This window comes from Paramisgurnus dabryanus, chromosome 17 (genome assembly GCF_030506205.2).
Source record: "Paramisgurnus dabryanus chromosome 17, PD_genome_1.1, whole genome shotgun sequence".
NCBI classification, from domain to species: domain Eukaryota; kingdom Metazoa; phylum Chordata; class Actinopteri; order Cypriniformes; family Cobitidae; genus Paramisgurnus; species Paramisgurnus dabryanus.
The window spans coordinates 8909316-8932012 of NC_133353.1; the positions used below are offsets into that span (position 1 = coordinate 8909316).

General features: G+C 36.9%; 2 protein-coding genes across 2 annotated transcripts; both read left to right on the forward strand.

The window, feature by feature from the left end:
* Positions 1-61: 61 nt before the first annotated feature.
* tmx4 (thioredoxin-related transmembrane protein 4) lies at positions 62-7511 on the forward strand. Its single transcript, XM_065255065.2, has 8 exons — positions 62-276; positions 719-834; positions 2830-2875; positions 3440-3568; positions 4454-4499; positions 4673-4774; positions 5165-5228; positions 5635-7511. The coding sequence occupies exons 1-8, from the start codon at positions 83-85 to the stop codon at positions 5868-5870; spliced, it is 933 nt and encodes a 310-aa protein (XP_065111137.1). The 5' UTR covers positions 62-82; the 3' UTR covers positions 5871-7511.
* Positions 7512-8340: 829 nt separating this feature from the next.
* hao1 (hydroxyacid oxidase (glycolate oxidase) 1) lies at positions 8341-18144 on the forward strand. Its single transcript, XM_065255112.2, has 8 exons — positions 8341-8518; positions 10939-11090; positions 11743-11998; positions 14387-14562; positions 16814-16905; positions 17362-17520; positions 17778-17847; positions 17958-18144. Exons 1-8 carry the CDS (start codon positions 8382-8384, stop codon positions 18023-18025), a joined length of 1110 nt encoding a protein of 369 aa, XP_065111184.1. The 5' UTR covers positions 8341-8381; the 3' UTR covers positions 18026-18144.
* The last annotated feature ends 4553 nt before the right edge of the window (positions 18145-22697 follow it).

Here is a 22697-nt window from a genome sequence, read left to right on the forward strand (position 1 = left end):
GTGCAGTATATAGTGTATGGAGGTAATATTTGGTGTGTTCCGCTTTAAGACGCGCTGCTGTATTTCCTGCTTGTTTTAAATCATGTGTTCCGGGTTCAATATGGCGGGACAGAGACGCATTGACATGCAGAAATCTGGCATAAATGTACGCTGGATCTTATCTGTTTTACTGCTGTATGTGTGTCGTGTGAACGCGCACGTTGGCGGTGATAATGTCGTGACAGTGGCAGACGCGAACTGGACCCAGGTTCTGGAGGGAGAGTGGATGATTAAATTGTGCGTATATGATCCATATGTTGTATTGTGTGAATGGTGGGATTAACACAGCGCGTGATTTCATGACGCTTTGATGTGCCGCGTCGCGTTATTAAACTGCAACAATGTATCATTTAAGTGTAAGATATGATGATGATGGTGTGACGCGACGCGAATGCTGTGTGGTTTATCATCGGAAATGTAATGTGTTACTGTCGAGATTTGCAATGTTTTTAAAAAAATTTTTGGAAATGATCGTTTTAGGCATTAACTGTAGAAATATATTTGTTTATTTTTTAATAATAATAATAATATGATGATGATGATGATAATGGCCTATGATCAGCATTAAAGTTAACGCCCACATTCACACAGGACTCGCTGCACGTTTATTTGAGACTCTGCTTGCTATGCCAGGTTCTGATCTATTTTTGTAAAATTATAAATGTAACTTTTGTTGCAGTTATGCCCCATGGTGCCCAGCGTGTCAACATTTACAGAATGACTGGGAGAATCTTGGCAGTCAAAGTGAAAATCTGGGTATATCAGTGGGAAGAGTTGATGTTACACAACAACCAGGTTTGACCATTACTTACTTATAGTTACTTATGATAATGTTTTACTTAACCCTGGAGAACCCACGGGTCAAATTTGGTCATTGTTAATTGCTGCTAAGAAAAGGGTTCTTGGTTTCTCCAGGGTTAATTTCATTTTGCTTAAGGTTGACACAGTTTGCAACTATGTGTAATATTAGATCACTCTAAAAACTTGATATTCTTTCGCATTTTTCACCTCGGATTGTAAATCACTTCTCTTAGTGTTCAGATTTATGATTTTCGCCTGAAGGCTCATGTGGAAAAAACTGTACAAAGAATCTAAAAAAATTGGGCTTTAATTTGGCCTAGTAAGCAATAACAAGATCATAATACATGAGCAACATTGTACAAACTAAAGACATACAACTCTAAATAATTTTTAATAATATACTAAAAGTTCACATTAACCTGTAATCGATATGGGAAATGAGAGAAAGCATGCTGTCAAAGGGAAGGGCTCAGAGCTCAATTGCGCTGTCAATGCCCAAATTAAGGGGCGGTATTATTATAATAAGATCCCCTTCTGACATCACAAGGGGAGCCAGATTTCAATGAGCTATTTTTTTCACATGCTTGCAAAGAAAGGTTTACCAAAACTAAGTTACTGGGTTGATCATTTTCACATTTTCTAGGTTAATAAAAGCACTGGGGACCTAATTATAGCACTTAAACATGTTAACCAAACAAGTCAGATTTTCATGATATGTCCCCTTTAAAAATAATTGTTTTATCTATGTGGCCTGATAACAGAAGACTGTCAATGGATTCTTTAGCATATCCCATAAAACTGAACACTACAGAAATGTTTGCACTGTTGTCAGTCTCTTTTTAAAGATAAGTCATGTGACACAGATCAAATCTATTCCAGTAGGACTTTAATTGGAACAAGATGTTTTGTTTCGCCATGCAAAATTTGCTGCCACAATGCTAAAGTGTTAAGGGATGCCAAGGCATTCCTGTGTGGTTGCTAGGATGTCCTGAATGATTGCTATGTGGTTGCTAGGGTGTTATGGGTAATTGTTTACTGGCCCATGTCGCAAGAGTCCAGCCCTGAGGATCTGTGTTATTTTCATCTGTAGATAAAGCTCAGAATCAGCACAAATCTCCTCAGACACTACAGGATTCGATCACTGCCCAATACGTCATTCTGTAACTTTGTCTTTCTAAGGTTATTAGCATGTTCACGCTTGACAAGATCCAGGTCACACCCATGCTTTTTGTATTTGCACTCAGTGACATTATAATGCGGTGAAATGATTTATTAGTAGGAAGGAGTAATAATGATTTGCATTAATTATAAATCCGGCATCAATCTAAATCGTATTCATCCATTGTAAATGATTTGTTTTGGTCAGTAATTGATTTACAAAACTAAAATTAGAAAATGTTAAACCTTTAATTACTACAGTGCTCCTCTATAACCCTGTGGCAGTGTTGCACATGTTGGATTTAGTTTGCACATGCACAATACATTCTTTACATACTTCATCTCTCATACTAACTCAACAACATATTATTATAATTGCACACCATTTTCTGTTTCATGTATGAATTAGCAAAAGTCATTTTTGAATCAAACTGTTTCACTGTCTACCTACAGATTCATAGCCCAATTTATTAGTAATATCAATATCCAGAAGGACACTTTAAAGTCAGGCAGAGATTGTCTTTGCATTTAATCTGCTGATGTATGTCTAAATCAGTGTCTGTTAAAGATTTTTAACTCGTCTTGGACCATTACAGCCGTTTCGACTTTTAAAATGACAGAATGTGAAGCTCTTCTTTGGAGATTTCAGAGCTGCTGAAGTGAAAACGCCTCTTACTGTATCTGACTGTCAGAAAGCTGTCAGGCCTTTACTCTGATTACACTTCAGCTATAGAGAGTTTACCGCATTCTTATGCCGAGGAGGGGATTGTTGGTTTTTTTGTCTGTCCTATATGGATTTATGTATCATCGTATTTCTCTTGTGTTCTGCAGGTTTGAGTGGGAGGTTTCTGGTTACAACACTGCCCACTATATTTCAGTAAGTCCTCATATGATGTCTGTGAAGATGAATTCCCTCAGGTGCTATAGCAAAACACTCCTGATAAATAACCCATGAAATGTCATTTCATGTCTTATTTTTTTATATAAGAAATCATTTTTTTGTGGTGCAGTTTCTTTTACTGTATTATTCAAATATATTAGTTGTTGCGGTGACTGCCAATAAGTCACTCACAGAGGTTGTGGGCAAATGCTGTATGACTCGTGCACCAATAACTATGTCCATATCTTGACACTCACGTTTTATATTTCATTTATTCACATATGGTTTAAATATTAAAGAGTTTACAAAGTCACAAATTCATACAGATCTTACATATGGCTTTCCAATCCAATACCATGCGCCAATCTCACGGTCAAAACTGGTCTGCTCATTACCCGGACCTGTGCAGAATTTCCTCTTTACCTATTTTAGACATTTTCAATACTCCACCTAGTGTACAAATAAGAATAACACCATATATGGCTTTTACATTAGTTATAAATATTGTTTTTTAATATGCATGATGCAGAGTTTTATCGGTTCTCACCTACTCATCTGCAGTGCTAAAGATGGAAGTTTCCGGAAATATGTTTCTTCACGGACCATCGAGGATCTTCAAGCATATGTTGCAGAGAGAAAGTGGGCGTCAGTTGAACCTGTGCCAGGATGGAGGTCACCATCTTCTCTACTGTAAATATGCCCTATTTTATAATGAATATTAATGCCGTAAACCTTTTCTCTCTGATAACCTGCCAATGTGGTCTTATCTTGAAATAGTTATGAAAGAGGAAGTTGTTCTTTCCATAAATAAAGCATATGGCAGAATTGTTGAAGAACACTTCCATAGATCATCCCAAAATTGAAAGAAAGAAAAAAGTTATATTTTAATGTAAAAACAATAATGACATTAATTATTTGTTTATTATTTATATTGTTAAGTATATAAAACATATTAGTATTAGTGTTCTACTGTTAAACATGCATTACATTAATGAAAATCTGTTTAGATGCAAAACCCTCTAAGTGCATCTGACATGTTTTCTTGTAAATACATTTTTTATTAGGCTCTTGTAATTAGGTTCAGTAATTTCACTTTAATGGCAATGAAAAGGTTATTAGTCAGTAATTGAACTGCCTTATTTTCACAAATGTCACTTTCATAGTCATTTCATTGATATTTAACAAATCTTTGCTGCAAAACCCTCTAATTGCATGCTTTTTTGTCAAAAAAAAAAAAAACACTTCTTTGGACACTCTGTTTCAATCAGAAATACGTCACAACACGATCACAACTTCTGGTTTATGGGGACTTTTAAGAGGACTTTACTGAAAAATTGCGGTGGCACTTAATGTATTCTGCCAACAAAGCCGTATTTCCGAAAGACTTTAGGCCGGACTCAAGCAGATTTGACATGAAAGTATTTGATGAACATATAGCACGTACTCATTTTTAACAGAGATGGCATTTAGCGGCTTTTGCATCTGAGCTCTTTAAATGAAATGTTGTATTCAGGGTAAGAGATGTTTTATATTTAACGATTAAAAATTGTAAATTGTGGTTTTATTGTTTTACAGAATGTCAGGAACAGCTCATCTATTCCGCTTGTCAGTGTGGATCAGAGTAAGAAATGTTTGAATCTTTTATAGTTTTGGCTTAAATGATTAAACAATATTTGACTCTAAAACACTTTTTCCAAATCCAGACTACTGTATATTTATTATATTTAGCTTATTTAAGGAAAACAGAACAATTTAAACATGGTATATTTCTAAATGTTTTTGTTAATTTGACAGCAAATCCACACATATCTGACCAACACGCTGGGAATTCCTTCATGGGGCTCATATGTAATATTTGCCATCGTTACTCTCTTTATGGGACTGATTCTCGGCCTGGTAAGTCAAGAAACATCATTTTTACATTTTTATTGTATTATTAGTTTTCCCAGCACTGAACGATATGCTTTGCTCTGCATAAAAGTATTTAATGCATTAGTTTTTCTGTGGTTGGATCTCTGGTGGTACAGATCTACACCAGCAAAGTACACTTGACTTCCTGTACTGTAAAAGCTCACGATGCTGAACATGAACAGTAGAGAGATGCTCCATCACATACACCAGAATGAATTATATAATGCATATTGAAATCAAGAAGCTGATGGATTATACAACTGTGAGTTGTGTAACAGTTGTCGATTCTGTGGCTCTTTACAGTGGGCGGTTTTCACATATACTTTAAAAGTAAACTTATAACTTTCTAAGACTAATGTTGAATATCTCTATTAGATGCTTGTTCTGATCGCTGACTGCATTTGGCCGTCGAGACCAAAGCACAGACAAGACAAGAAAGGTAAGGACCACCTTAACAAAATAAACACATTAACATGCAATCCACACTGTTATAATGTGGATAATGAACAGTGACTGACTCTGAGAAATATTTTGGGTATTTTGAATAATCAAAGAAAGTCTTTTCATAGAAAGTAACAAAAAAATATCAAACTCTGCCATCTCAGTTTCTGACTCAAACTGTTCCCACACAGGTGACTACATTTAGTTTAATACAGTACATATTTTTTATAGAATTAATTAAACTAAAAAAGTAACTTGCATTACTTTTTTTAAAAAGTAACCTGTATATCAATGTGTACATTTAATAAGTAATGCGTTACTTTACTCATTACTTCAGAAAAGTAATATTATATAATGCACTTTACTTAATGCGTTACCCCCAACAATCTCTTGTGTGTCTGCAGTTGTGATTTTAAAGGATGAAATGTCCGAGGAGGAGGTGGACGATTTGGTCACGGAGGAGAAACGCACATCTGATCTGGACAATGAGAGCGAGAGAGGTGAGGAGTCTACTGAGGAAGAGGGTCTTTCATCCGATACAGCAGTCAGTGGCAGTGATCAACCTTCACCAGCGGGGGCAGCAGAGAGCTCAGTGAGAAAACGTAAACCACAGGGGCCAAACGCTTCAGAGGACACCTAATGCTACACCGTACACCGATTCACTTTTCATCAAAAAGAGAGGAAATGTCCATATTTACCGGATATGCAAAGCGATGCCAGCTTTACGTGCGCCGTACGTACAGAACGTGAATTGTCTGTTTGATGCTTTTATCTGCTTCCTCGTGTGATTGTGTTTGTTTTGTGTCGCTTGAAGTTATTGACAGAGGTCTGGTGCCAAATGTTGATAGACCATCATGTATGATCTGATGGTTTTAATATAAACAGAATTTTGATTTTGTATGAACAGAAAATATGGTGAATTTTTGGATCTTTTAAATGCTGTTGTCAAAATGTACAAGCATGTTTACAATATTTTAAGGTGAATCTCACAAGTGCTGTCAAGAACATTTAGGTCATAATTTACTCAAACAACATCTAAATATCGTAATTTTGTGCATTGTCACATTTTCCTTAACATTTAAGCACATTTCCCCTGTGTTTCTACATTATGACGTACTGCCTGAACTTTAGTATTTCTTTACTGTAATATATTGTATTGTTTTATAAAATTACTATATAATGTTGTATAAATAATATATTACAATGATAACAAAAATGAAAATGGTGGGTGCTTAATTTATATTTAAAAAGCCACGTTAATTTTCTTAATACGAAATACAACATTTACTATTACTTATAGATTTACTGTTCGTGCACACCGCCAGTGACTTTGTCGCTGTGTGTCGCTAGTCTCTTTTAATGAGGACGCTAGGAGGCGTTCCTAAATCTGGTTGTCCTAGTAACAACTATAAAGTTTTATAAATATAAGTTACCATCCTCTAAGTATTTGCCAAAAGATGGATAACATGAACACCACTCCCGCTTCCCTCTTATTGGTTGTCGCTCCGGAAAGTCGCTCGTCATTTGCATTAAGTTGAACTTTACTTGCTGGACACGCCCACTTCCTGCCACCAACGGTTGCTTGTGTCGCCAGAAATCACCAAGCTTCCATTAAATTGCTAGTCGGTGTGCACGCGAAATTAGGTATTCTTGTTTTGTGAGATTCATCTATGAAGTTCCTTCCACAGTTTCCTTTTTGTTTTTTATTTACTGCCTTGATGTTTTCATGTTTGACATTCCTGTATCTGCACTTGTTAACCTGTCTTCAGCGAATATTTATATAACGAACATGAAGACTTTCCGCTATCATCCAAACATGATGCATATGTAAAAGTTTCCATAGTCACATAAATGCGAGAGTGTTTCACATACAGTACAAGGTCTCAGGATAAGCGTTTCTCAGCGTAAATGCATTGTTTGTACAATGTAGGTTTGTCAGGAATTGCAAATTGAATTTATAGTTTGCACAACAAACATTAACAGTGTCTTCAGTATTGAAAACCAATGCACTCCTTAACTTACAGCGTTGACTGTCAATTGCCTTTAATTTTTTATACTATTGACAGACTGTTGAAACTTTGTGTAGCAAATCAATGTTTGCCTGCTGAATTTTGTAAGTTTTATAAGCAGGAACCAGCACAGGATCGCACCAGCAGGATCGTTCTCATTTATCATATGCTCTACCAAAACATTTATTGCCAATTTCATTGTATTGTGTGACATAGGATTTTAAATTGTTCATTATTGCTGTCTTGATGTGTTCATAAAAGTTTAACTTGAATCTTTGTGAGTTTTTTGAATCTCTAAAGTAAAACAGTGGAAATGCAGATGTTTGCATGGCAGGTCACTGATCTGTAGGTCCAGTAAATGAATGTTACAAAAATGCAGTAATATAACAAAATAACATGAATGTAAAAATCACAAAACAATTAGAAATGATGCATGTGAAGTTTTTGCTTTTACCAAGTCAATTGTTTATATTTTGTTAAGACTAATAACCAACATGCATCCAAAATATTCGTTTAAATATTAGTAGTATAATTTAGTGTATTTAATCTAACAGTTAGATTATGGCGATCTATTAATGCATGATTCTTTAAAGATTCTGTGTAGTGGTGTTGTGAGCTCAGCTTGTGTGTGTGTAGCACTAAAACACTGCAGAACTGTTACATAAAACTGCAGAAGAGGCAGAAAAAAGCCATTGAAGTATACCATAGCAGGTACAACAGCCTACACGCATAAATATATGCACACACAAGCACGTGCATGCATGCACTCATGCATGTGATAGAGTAAAACATTACAGAAGTGAGAATCTAATGAAAATCACTCCTGCTTTCCTTCATGCAATTTTAAAGTATTTTTATTTCATCATTCGCTTGTTGGGATAAAACACAAAACAGAATTTGTAAGATTCAACCATGAAACTTTGGCTGTATTGATTATTACTCTGTTCTGTATACATTGTTTCACATAAGCCCTTTACAAACAATGGAAAAAATCTAAAGCTAAAGGATTTCTGGGGCAAAGAACCGTGGCCAGATAAACATTAGTTAACAAAACTTTGGAAAGTTAATTATTTCTAGAAATCTCTCTGATCCTTGTGAAATACGGCAGGCAGAAGTTTTTTTAAGAGTTACACGTGTGGAAAATGTCTGACAAGCTTGTGTGTATTAGTGATTATGAGCTTCAGGCTAAACAACTTTTACCCAAAGCAGTATTTGATTATTATTTCTCAGGAGCAGATGAGCAACAAACTCTTTATGATAACGTAGCAGCGTTCTCAAGGTATGTGACAGCACATATAGATATACAGTAGACTATGCTATAGATTATATGAGCCTCTTTAAATCAAAATAAATTAATTGATGTCAATTAAAATCAAATAAGTCAAGAAAAATAAATAAGTCAAGTTTTCCTGAAAGTGTTATAAATGTTGGCTCTGTAGTGTCAGAGCTGTTGCAATAAAATAAACTGATGTTTATTGACACTAATTTAAATTGATTTAATTTACATACAATTACAAAATACAAATTTGACCCAACTTATTCTGTCCTGAGTACACAGTTTAACATTTCAGTTAAAATGTACCTTTACTATATAGGCTAGTTAACTGTCTAACTGTATGTCAGTTTGTGTTATTGTGTTGACTTTTTTACCCAACAGCTATTACAGTAAATTTGATGATATTTAAAAAAAATTGATGGTATATGATGATATTTTAGTTATATTTTGTCAAAGGCTTACAGTTACTGAGATATGTAACAAGCCCCAACCTTCAGTTATGATTTTCTATAAACCTTACAGAAGTCTAACTGTGTTACATGCGGCAGTATAAAATAAAATGCTCAGATAAATGTAAAAATATAAGCAGGTAATGTGGAGTCAATAAATGAGTCAGTTTTACATCAGCATCGGTGTGTTGATAAGAATGACATGTTTTCTAAATGTTTTAACCTAATTTTAGTCAGACTCTCTCTCTCTCTCTCTTGGGTTATACGGGTTCAGTTATGGTGAGTTATAATTATGTGCATTTTTCTTGGCCTTGAGCATTTATGTGGGTGTGTGGATGAACCACAGAGACCCAAACAAGCCAGCAGAAGAGCTTACAGTAATGTTAGCAAAATTACTCTGATGAATAATGCTTTATTAGTCATATATATATATATATATATATATATATATATATATATATATATACAAGTACTTGAGAAATGAGGAAAATGTCTTTATTTGAGGTTACATTTCGAGAAGTTGTGGTCAGCTAAAGTTCCAACAATAACACTTTTTAACACTTCTGTGGCCGGTTGCATGAATTTCTTAGAGTAGTCATAAAGTTTGTCATGTTTTTTCTTCAAGACTGATCATAACTGTTCAAAGTATGTTACATGAAAAGGTAGACTGGTCTTATTTACACATGAATAGTAAAACTTGGTCAGTAGTTCTTAAGACAGGCTTAACTTCTCTTAATTTCCCCGTCCTGTATACGGGACTCCTAAGTTTACTTCAATATTTTTGATGTAAATTTTAATCTATCATGACAAACTATATATCGTTGGAAAGGTCTAAGCCTCTGGAATACATATTTCAGCAGTGTTTTATAAAATACATCATGTAAGGAGAGTAATTGATTCACTTATGAAGAGAATGTGCCGCAAAACATTCAAATCCTGCTAAATGTCACTGTCCCGCCAGCAGACGCCCACGTTTACTTCTGTGTTTTGCATGTGAATTCTTATCTAATCATGACAAACTATATATCATTTGAAAGCTATAAGAGGTATAGTTTTCATTTATCATCAGCATTTTGGGAAAGGAATGACATAGTGAGAGACATTTTCTAAAATGCCACAGGTGGGCCCATTTTGTTATTATATATTTGTAACACTACCCTATTCTAAACCTAAAAAATCTTGACAAACTATATATCAGGGAAGGTCTAATAATGTAGTTTTCATATTTTTAAAAAATGTTTTAGGTGTAATAATAATGCAATGGCAGTCATTTATTAATTTGTGACAAGGGTATGCAGCAACCCATCAACACCTAGTGGCCGTTGTTGGTAAAACCTCTAAAAGTGTAACACAGACCTCATTTTTTGTGATTTTAACTTGGATCACAACTAGTTTAGACTTATGTCTTAAATTTTGTAACGTTTCTGGCGTGAAAATGTTTCATTTTTTTTATTGTATGTATGAAATATATACTTTATTTAATTATTTTTATTTATTATAATAAATGTAAACTAACAATTTTTTTAATTTAATATTTTTAACTCCAGTGAAAAACTTTAAAGTGTCTTTTTTAAAACAAGACCAAGATTAGGCTTCTAGACCTGCCAGAGTTATAAAAAAATGCCAGAGTTATATTAATTTAAAGATGCACATCAACTTTTACCCCCTTCTTAAGACACACGGCTATGGAGTTACTAGAGATGCGGTTACACAATTAAGGCAAAACAACAAACTACAGAGACAATAACAGTTATTTAATTATTTACACAATGAAGGCAAATTTCTGGAATGCAGAAATGTTGTGAAAAACATGTATTAATAAACAACAAATTCCTCCCGTGACAACTTACCCAATAATAACATCATGCTACACTAAATGCTGTACTGTATCTCTTATCCTGGACAGTAAAAAAAGTTAATTTTTCTTGTTTTTGTAAATAATCTGTGTCTATGTATATTTCTCTGTCTGTTTAGGTGGCGTATTTATCCTCGTGTGCTCAGAGATGTGTCCTCTGTTGATATGTCTACCACAGTTTTGGGTCAGAGAGTCAGTATGCCCATCTGTGTGGCAGCTACTGCAATGCAACGAATGTCACATCCAGATGGAGAAACGGCCACGGCCAGAGGTCCGGTGACACCAAATGATCATGATAGATTTACACATTTTACACATCATCTCAGCATTATTATAAACAACCACATGGTGGAGCCATACATCTTCACTGCATCCTTCACAATCATTTTCTTTCTAAGGGTTTGGGCAGAAGCATGATACAGTCTCTTCTTTTATAAATAATTATCTCGCTCAATCAGCAGGTTTTATACTAAATGATATTTAATAAAGATTGAAACATTAACACAGTCCTATTTAACTAATTTACACAGCAAGTTGAACTTTTACATACTTGCTCAGCAGACCAAAGCACCACTATGACCTGACAGACAAAATACAGTATTGGTATATACTATAGTAATCTTAAGTAGTATACTGTAGTATATTATAGTCATCACTTCACTGCATGACTGTTACTACAATGTAGTACTGCTGAAAGTATACTGTACTTTAATATTTTCTATGGTAAGGTATATTTCATGTGAGATACAGAAGATGAAGAAGAGATATAGATATAGAAAAGAAGTTTACTGGGAGTATGCATTTGTGTAACTGGAAATTATCTTCTGAGTTCAGATAGTTCATAGATTCAGATCTTGAAACCACTGTCCCAGCACTTTTATTCTGCTGTTGTGATGTCTGTTGTGTTGTGTGTCCATCTGTAGGTTGTCTGTCCTCTGACACAGGAATGATGTTGAGTTCGTGGTCCACCTCCACCATAGAGGAAGTGGCGGAGGCCGCACCTGGAGCTGTGCGCTGGACGCAGCTGTACATTTATAAAGACCGAGCGCTGACTCAGTCTCTGGTCAGGAGGGCTGAAAAGGCCGGGTATAAGGGTATCTTTGTCACAGTGGACACACCTTATCTTGGCAGACGACGCGATGACGTGCGCAACCGATTTAAGCTGCCCTCTCATTTGAGGTAAATGCTGAAACAGACACATGTGACGTGCAAGTGCGCCAAGAGAATGCTTTACACGCAGAACAGAGTAGATTCTTTATCAGACTGGAAATATGAGCAGATATTTCAAGAGAATAGGTCTGGGTTAATGATAACAATTATTATTATTATTATTATTTTTATTAGATTATGAATTTGCTCTCTTTGGCGCTGGAATAATTTTTAGAAAAACCTAGCAACTGCATAACAACCACATATTCATTCCCAACCTCAATTTGAACACCATAGCTACACATTAGAAACCATGTGAAACACTATATAACAACTCCACAGCAAACACCTAACAATGCCCTACCACCATCTTAAACACCCTAGCAACCACATAGCAACACAATAGAAACTACTCAAAACATAGCAACTGTATAGCAATCACCTAGCAATGTCATACGTCAAATAGAATACCCTAGCAACCACATAGTAACACAATAGAAAACACTGCACAGCAACCATCTAACAATGTCCTACCACCGAACAGAATACCCTAGCAACCACATAGAAACCACTCAGACATATAAACTGCATAGCAATCACCTAACAATTCCCTACCACCATCCAGAACAGCCTAGCAACTACATAGCAACACAATAGAAACTACTCAAAACATAGCAACTGCATAGCAATCACCTAGCAATGTCCTACCACCAAACAGAATACCCTAGCAACCACATAGTAACACAATAGAAACAACTGAAAACATAGCAACTGCATAGCAAATATTTTGCCATTCCCTATCACCATCCAGAACAGCCTAGCAACCACATAGCAACATAATAGAAATCACTCAAAACATAGCAACTATCTAACAATTCCCTGAAAACCATTTGAAACAAAAAACTGCATGACAACTACCTAGCAATGCCTTACCACCACGCAGAACACCATAGAAAGCTTATTGCAACAAAGTAGAAACCACTCAAAACATAGCAACAGCAATGCAATTACCTAACTATTCCCTACCACCATCCCGAACACCCTAGCAACCACATAGCAACACAGTAGAAACCACTCGAAACATAGCAACTGCATGGCAACCACCTACAATAGCAATGACCTACCACTAAACAGAATACCATAACAACCACATAGCAACACAATAGAAACCTCGAAACATAGCAACCACCTACAGTAGCAATGTCCTACCACGGACCAGAACACCCTAGAAACCACATAGCAACACAGTAGAAACCACTCAAAACATAGCGACTGCATTGCAATCACCTACAATAGCAATGACCTACCACCAAACAGAATACCCTAGAAACCACATAGCAACACAGTCGAAACCACTCAAAACATAGCAACTGCATAGCAACCACCTACAGTAGCAATGTTCCACCACCGACCAGAACACCTTAGAAACCACATAGCAACACAGTAGAAACCACTCAACTAGCAACTGCATGGCAACCACCTACAGTAGCAACGTCCTATCACCGACCAGAATACCTTAGCAACCACAAAGAAACACAATAGAAACCACTCAAAACATAGCAATTGCATAGCAACAACCCACAGTCGCAATGTCCTACCACCGTCCAGAATACCCTAGCAACCACATAGCAACACAATAGAAACCATTTGAAAAGTAGCAAATGCATAGCAACGCCACTGCAAAAACCCAGAACACACAGGAGCATTAGGGTGGTGAAGGTACATAGATAAAGAACTCTGAATATGTAAAAATGTGTTGTTGGCTATACTGTAATTATGTCAACTACAATAAAGCAACTCATTAATTTACTTTCTTTTTAAAACAAACCTTGATAAGTCATGATAAAAACCAACAACTAGTTTTATAATTCTCCTGACAAAACCTCTGGTTTCCCCCTTCATAGACAGATTATTTAACAGTTTCTTGAAAATCAAAGCGCTTTATGTATTTATGGAAACCAGGGAAGCGTTTCATGAAGCGTACAGTAGATCACACAGCTCATGGGGATTCATGCTAACCGGTCCACCTCAGTCAACACTCGATGCATTAGGCCTTTTATGTAAGGAAACATTCAGCTATCAGCGGTTCTTCAGATACGCCAACAACGTCACAACTGTTAAAAAGCATCCCAAGAGGTGAATTACGGCAATTACACGTCTAAAAAAGCCTCACGCTTCAGTCGTATATTTCTACACAAGTTCCTCGGCTTCAATCAGCGGTGACACGACATGAACTTCATCTCAACCCTCCTGGAGAGCCCATCAGCTCAGCCCCACAAATCAAAGCGCACCAGCGGCAACAAGGTGCCATTCAGTTTAGGCGCTGGTGTTTGGATTGAAACCCGGCTTAGCTTTCAAACGCTGACCAAAAACAACACTCCCAGGACTAATTCCATTTTGCACTTTCTTTTTTCCCAGAATGGCCAATTTCGAATCCCCTGATTTAGCGTTCGCCTCAAAAGAGGGTTACGGGGAGGACAGCGGCCTGGCGGTCTATGTGACGCAGGCTATAGATCCCACAGTGACATGGGACGACATCGCTTGGCTCAAGACCATCACCTCTCTGCCCGTGGTGCTCAAAGGAGTTTTAAGAGGTGACGGATCTTCTGTGTTTGTGTTATCTGTGCTCTTAATACTGGATTGCAAAAACCATATTTATTCATCAATACCTCATTTTCATTCTAGAGAGCATTGTTGGTTTCTCAAAGAGAAAAAAAAGTTCTTCTATGGCATCGTGAAGCACCTTTATTTTTAAAATTGGCACATCTTGTGTATACCTGCTAAAACTTTAATCAGGAGACACTCGCATGACCTCAGAACTAACAGCCCCAAATTTTGAAGTTCTGCCCTGTTTTCTCTCAAGTTTCATGTTTTTTTTTAGGAATGCACCCTTCACTTATACACAAACACCCATTTGCATAATCTAATCAAAACACACGAGCGGTCAAAGCGTCCGTCAGCAGCGGGGCGATAATGAACAGATAATGTGTAATTTATCAGCCGGGAGGAAAAAGCAGTCAGATTCTCTGCCGAAGAGGTTATCTCCAAAATGTCTAGAGACTTTACTGGTGTTACTGTATCCTGAGATAAACTTTAATCTTTCAAGTCTCTGGAAATAACAGATTCTTTAAATAAACATATTAACAACGTTTTAGCTCTGAGCAAACAATAAAAGTGTGGTTTCTGAAAGTTAGGAATGCATAGATGATTTCAGCAGTAAAAACATAAACAAACGGCTTTCGTGGAACAAACAAAACTTCCGGTAAACTCTGCAAAGAATCAATAACATTTGTGAGTAGTTTATTCCTGATAGCAAGCAAAATAAGTAGATTACCTTAGTTCAAATCATAGCTCAAGTGTATCAAAAACTACAATGAGCTAACCTTACTGTGTAAAATGTGTACTATATAATGTATAAAATGTTAACAGATCAGCTGCAAAACCTCCCTTCACATATCGCTGATCCTCGATTGCTGTCTCACCTCATTTTTAGGGAACCAAAACAGGTTCAGTATGCCTTCAGGTTCAGTTCACTGTTAAAAATGCCTGTGTGAATGCTAAGCAAACTGGGAACTGATAAGTATGTATAACTTAATAAAGTAAGTTACCTGGTTGCCTTAAAAATATTCAGTCCCTCCAGAAAAATGTGATTGTCAAAGTTGGAAAATGTATGCATGGGCTGCATTTTTACAAATACGCAGCACTTGTAGAAATTGTAGATTTCTGTGCGCAAAATATGCAGGGCTTGCATGATTTCATAATCCCCGCATTTTCATACAGTAGCAAAAAGTCACATATATCTTAGCAGAAAGTTGAAAAATGTTGCATTTACTTCACACAAGAGCAGCCATGTCCCCTGTTGCCATGGGGGTGTTATGAAGTAAACATCATTGAAAAGCTGCAAATCCTGCAATTTTTGCAAGTTCCCGCAATTTCATCGCATAAAATTGCATAAATATCCCGCATATTCCATCATTTTTTTTAGGGAAACGTTCCGCAAGATCAAGGATTTTTGCCCGCAATAATAAAAAACTGCATTTTTCTGGAGGACTGAATATTAGTTGACAACATTTTACCACAATTTTCTTTAAGTTACTTAATATTTTTAAGTTGAATTAACTAAAAATTTCAAAGCAACCAGGGGTGTTTTCCAGAAAGTGGGGTTTACATCAGCGAAACCCTGAATTTTTGGTTGATTAAACCAAAATCTGCTTACTCTGATGATGTCGGTTTCAAAACACCTGATAAGAGTTAGTTAAGTCAACCTCCTACTGATAACCTAGAGTTAATGCACGCACACAGGAAATGCATAAAGACATTTTTAAATTTAAACCACCCAGGTATGTCATAACCAGCTTTCTGGAATAACTTACTTTTTTAAGTTGATCCAACACCCTTTAAAAAATGCAGCATTAAGTTAAAACAACTTTTTTTTAAGTCAATTCAATCTACTATTTACATTTTTGGCTTGTGAAAAGTTGACGACTTATAAAATAAAATTGAAATTGTTTAACTTAATTTTTTAAGTTAAAGTAACAAAAATATATTCTGATTTGACAAAAATGCTGCATATTTTTTGTGAACACCTACCTTCTATATTTCAGTCCCAAAATATGGCTTCAGTGGATTAATTTGAACAAAAATAATTTTTAAAACACTAACATAGTGTATGAATAGTAGCGTCTTAGCAAGCACTATTTTTTCATAATTTTGTTAAGTACATTCACACAAAACATTACGGCTTTAAATCGCAGCTCAGTTTGTCTAAAAACAGAGAAAGTGTAAAACCGCTTCAAAAGAACCAAAGTCGGTGTGATATTCTTCTTATGATAAATCTCTTTACAGCTGAAGATGCCAGAGAAGCTATGAAATACGGCGTGGATGGAATACTTGTGTCAAACCACGGAGCAAGACAGCTTGATGGCGTTCCAGCTACTGTAAGTGTCTCCTAAAGAAACTATTGTTCTCAAGAGACCCTCATCCCATAAATACTCTATACTAACTATCTTCAGCGGTCTGCAAACTACATGTTTGATATTTTGAAATATGCTTGCTGGTTTACCAATATGGACAACAAACAAAGGTTTGGACTCAACCTCAACTTTTATGGTAAAATTAAAGCACTTCAGTGGTCTAAACCGAAGAACATTTGATGTGGTGTAGAAATGGTGCTGCGATGGCATAACACTCGCATTTTATGTGTGTGATAGCTCTATAGTAGCTACACAAAAGTCTACAATCAAAAGTCAACATAAACGCATCAATTTCTTCCAAAACCATGTAAGAAATGTTTTATTTGTGCTTTTTTATTTCTTCCAAAAAGTCAGAGAAAGACGATTATATTGTATTATTAATGTTCAGCACCTGTTCATGTAATGTGCGTGTCGATGCAGATCGACGTCTTGTCTGAGATTGTGGAGGCTGTGGAAGGGAAGGTGGAGGTCTTTCTGGATGGAGGTGTACGTACAGGTACAGATGTGTTGAAAGCTCTGGCGATGGGGGCGAAAGCTGTGTTTGTAGGGCGACCCATCCTGTGGGCACTGGCCTGTGAGGTAAGACACAGTAAATGCTAAATTATTTTTTAATGTATGTATTATGTATGAATAAATATTTCTTTATTTAATAAGTGTGCTGGAAAGATAAGGCAGCCAAAAAGTGTCATATACACAATGAAACTATAAGAAGTTCAAATATAAGATTTGATTATTTAAAATTTGGTCATTTAGCTCTTTGTGTTGTTTACAAATCTTTAATGGTGTTATTTAGTTGCTTCCATTATAAATAAAAAAGTGTCTCTTCCTATCTTCAGGGTGAAAAAGGTGTTAGTAATGTCCTTCAGTTACTGAGAGAGGAACTTCACCGTGCATTAGCGCTTACAGGTACGGCTTTAGTTCACTTTTATTTTAAGTTACAATGATAATGTCGAGTTTACAGTACAAATAATATTTCTGTGAAGAAATTCGATATTAAACGTGTTGTTTTCTGTCAGGATGTCGTTCACTGAAGGAAGTGGATAGATCTCTCATTAGAAGATCTGAGCTCATTTCAAAGATCTGATTTAAACTGTTGCATGCTGGGTAATTACACGTGTGCTTGAACCGTGACTGATGAGCTGACGTTCCTAGAGTCATGATAAACTGAATAAATAAATAAAAAAATACTAAAAAGTATTGAAACAGCATGTGTTTATTTCAACCAGATTCAGCAGTAATCCTTCCTGTTTACTTGAAGCGTGTAAGGTTTAGTTATCTTTTCCGGTTCTCAGACTATACTGGGACTTTAATCCCTCAGTATTTATGTCTAGTTTCCAGCTGGTACGTTTTACCCGTTGATCATTTTTCTGCAGTCATCAGATGTATTTTAATAAAATCACGCTGCTGTCTGTGACATTGGTGAGCACTCATTGGACTTGCGATAGTTGCGAGTATGTTTAATCAGCCATGTGTTTTAGATCCACTAAACCTGAACCAAGCACATATTAGATTGCACCTTAGTCAATTGAATGTATTTGGGCAAAATAATTTAGCTGAAGATGCCAAAAGGTGGAATTTATTCTGCAATATGTGCCAATAAAAAAGCTCAAACAAGCTATCGCCATATTCAACTTTAACAGTTTTGTTTTCACAAATAATCACGTGGCTTTTTAAAGATTTCCCGCTGTACCGTTACTGCAGAAAATCTCTCATGATTATTTATATTCCCTCAACGGGGCCTAAAAGGCAAACAGGTCTGTGAGAGGTTCACAAAGGTCACACACAAGCCATGGGATTTCTTTACTTGCTCTTTCTGTGGCTGAGGCACAGGACCTGAATGAAGCCATTATACTCATCGACACTCCACAGGAAAACAAACTTTGTCAGAGCTCGTTCATTAGCACCTACAACTTTGTTTAAACCGCCTCCTTGTGTACAGCCCAGGAAGAGGAAGTCAAACAAAACCTACAGTTCATCAGATTTAAAAAAAGTAATGTATTATTAGCATGCAGATCCTAAAAATAATATGGACCCTGTCTGTAAAGTCCAGGCTAAAGTCTTAATCTCAGTGGCGGCTGGTGACTTCTCTTCAGAGGGGCGCGAATTCAAATTATGTGTTCGGTGCGTCATGATGTGAACAGTGTGCATCATGCATCTTGTCAAAATAAGTTCCTGCTGCACAGCCGTCTAAAGGGTTTATAATAAAAGAGACGCTCACGTTCACAAAATAGATGAAAACGTTTATGCATAATCAATTTGATGTTGACAAATGCTGACAGAGCAAGAATTTACATCAAACCACAGAAAGATACGAAGTGCATACGTAGAGAAAGAGCCGTACTGAAGAATATCACATTAAACACAGTCACACAGCTGTTATTGCAGTTTGAGAGTTTGTAAATAGCATCAAGACCACATCGCCCATAAAAGTTAGCAGAGGATTTTGCTTAACAAGGCACTTTTGTCTGACCAGAGGAAGGCACTTGTTCAAACACACAAACCAAGTAAAGCAGATATTCAGTGTTTAAAAGGCAGCGGTTGTTTCACAGTATGCAGGATTACTTTTACATTTGTCAAAATATGATAGACCCGACATCATATTAACAAAATGGCCCCTAGCTGTCATTGGGGCAGTACCCTTTAAAAGGTACTACTAATACTATTTAGATTCAGATGTGTATACATTTGTGTACAATTTAAGATACTAATGCACTCTTTCGTTCCAATTTATGTACCAATTTGCAAATGTGTACTCTTTAAAAGGGTACTGCCCCAATGACAGCTACAAGGACCATTTTTACCATTATTTCTGAGAGTGCAAAACAGCTCTCCATTAATCCGTCCAACTGCAGTTTTATATACTTAACATTTTTTAAAACATGGGCAAACTTCATTTTTTATTTTCCTTTTACAGATTTTATCTGTAATGTCCGAGTCTTTAGTATCACATCTGTCTCAGCTGCAGTCTGCTGAGTCTGATTCGTTCAGTCGTGATCTGGCAGGCGTGTTGCGTGTCGGTCTGTTTTGTTGAAATACGGCCTCTGGCTGCAGCCCAGCATCTATGGCTTTAGCTTTGGTTTTCCACACTGAAGGCTGTTGGGGGAAGTCACTTTGGGACAGGGTGTGTCTCGCTCAGGCTGCGGTCGTAGTGACAAGACACTGACCCAAGGTCCCTGAACGCAAGCCTGGAGAATTGAGGAACGCTCAGAGAGAATAAAGATCTGCACCTGTGTGTCTAGACAGCGAATCTCTCAGCTGGATAAAAGCCCATCGTTCCTCTGAGGAGGACATCCAGGGAGATTTTATATTGCTTACAAGGTCTAACATATAATTTCATCCCTCATGCTGCATTTGAATGTAACGTGTGTAATTTAAAGGTGGAAAAAGTCACCAGCGTGATCATGGGTGGTTGCAAAGGCATTGCTAGAAGATTGCTTTATTTACAGTACATTGCATTTATTCATTTATTCAAGTCATATACATTTTGTCTAAGGAGTCAACAATAAGTTAGGGTTTTGCTCCTGGCCTAATGTAGAAGATCCCACCCTTAAGTCTCCTTCAGGAAGATTTGATCATCAACCAGGTTACTCAGTACTGAATCAAACACAAGTAAATATATTGGTTCATCTTACATTAAAGTCACAATGCATTGCAGTCACTGTAATTGCATGCATGCAATGCTGCAATACAACTTTCTGGACCAGACTGAACCTGGATAGGTGGCACATCTACTAGATTTCAGGACTGATACTACAAATCTGCCCAGGAGATTCAATGCACACATCCAGAAGAGGGCAACATTTAGCTTCTTATCTCTGAGACCCGTCTGTCTGATCATCGAGTTTGGATATAAAAAACCCAAAACGAATCAAATCAGCACAATCACGGCAGACAAGCGTGTTTTCATTTAAAACAACTGTTTCACATCGGCACAAACATATTTTTCTTATTTTTGGGTAAACATCTTTGCAGGATGCGATTAATGTGCTCCAAATGAAAGCCACAATGAGGGATTAAACAAATACGCATTAAACACAAAAGAAACAAACCCAGCGTGCAGATTGTGTTGAGTTATATCCTCATTAAATGTCAGCAAATGCATCTGATTACCAATTTTATTGCTCTTTTAAGGCCAACTGTTGATGGAAAATGGGGCGAGTTAAAAGATCAGGCCTGGGCGATACAGCAAACAGAACACGGCAGTTCCTTCCTGTGCCACAGAAAGTAATGACCTGGAAAACCATATCAATGTGCAAGTAATTACTCCATCATACTTCCCACAGTAGTCATCTGCCCGGGGATCAGACGAGACTGTTAACTCAACAGGGCTAACTCCCGGGTACTTAAAACAACTCTGAACTGACACATACGCGCGGGCATCGAGATGATCTCTGGTGTCAGAACGGAGAAAGATAAACAGTGCATGTTGTGATTTCATACATTCGAGGTTCTTTCCACAAAGGTGTGGAAATATACATAATGAATACTATTTTTAAACACACACTATGCACACCTATTATGCAACTTTAATCTGGTTATGTCATGCATTCTCTGCACAGTACCCCATACTGCAAAAGTAGTACAAGTATGCATGTATGCAATTTCAAACACATCATTTGAGGGTTTTTTTTACCTTTTCTGTTCGTCAGACACAACGTTTAAATTCGTTGTTTTCTTTATCCTTACGTGTGAGTTTTTCAAATGAGCGTTTAAGTCGTACCAGGTGAAGAAATATGATTGCGGCACTCGATGTCTTTTTAACACTCAGTGACAATTGCTCCAAATTATCCATTTATTTTTGCACAGGCCCGGTGACAGTACGTGTTTTCAGATATGCAACTCACAGCTGCGGCCGATTAATAACAGCTACATGTGCGACGCTGCAGCAGGCCACGGTCGAGGGAGGGGGTTCGGTTCGAGTAAATTTAGTTTAAGAACGAAAGAGAGAGAGAGCGCGCACACATATCTGTTGACATCAAAATTGTGGAACCTTGAATTCTTTTTTCAGTCATTGTGGTGTTTTACTACCACGAGTCCGAGTCCAACATCTGGGCCTGTTGTTTTACGAAACATTTCCCACAGATCTCTCTGTTTTGTTTGTCAATTCACGGACGTTTAGCGCTCGAATCCATAAGACATGAAAGCCGTGCCGTTGTATGTGGTCTCTTTTTCTCCGCCTGACGCAGCTGTGTCTGTTCGATATCCATCTAAAATCAATATCTGTTGATGATTATGGCCAACACTATTTATTCTTCTTGGGTTGGGCTCTGGCCTGTGGTCAGCAGATGTTCGGCTGTGATTTGCATTCCTGTTTTCTTCCTTTTACCAGCAGATGTGCAGATGTTCAGAAATATAAAAGTTGTGTGTGTGTGCGCATCTACGGCATACTCACCATTCTCTGCGGTGTACGCCGGCCCAAAAAGTGTCTTGCCGCTCAAGATTGCAATACTTTAACATCAAACCAAGTGCGTTTTATTTTGAAGGCCAAACATTTCACAAGAAGTTCTTAGTTGGATTTACATGTATAGTTTATCGACCGTGTAAAGTTACTGTCACACGTCCCAATCATTTAGTTTGAGCACCTGTGTGTGAGCTTCATACATCTATTGAACATCACCTGGGCACCAGCTGCTTAAAATACTTCAGAAAAGTTACATCAAGCATCATTTATTTGAAGACACTTCTTTGATCTTTGTTATCCATTGCGATGGCATTTTTGTGTGTGGGGTAAATACTTTTGTGGACGCAGTGCACAT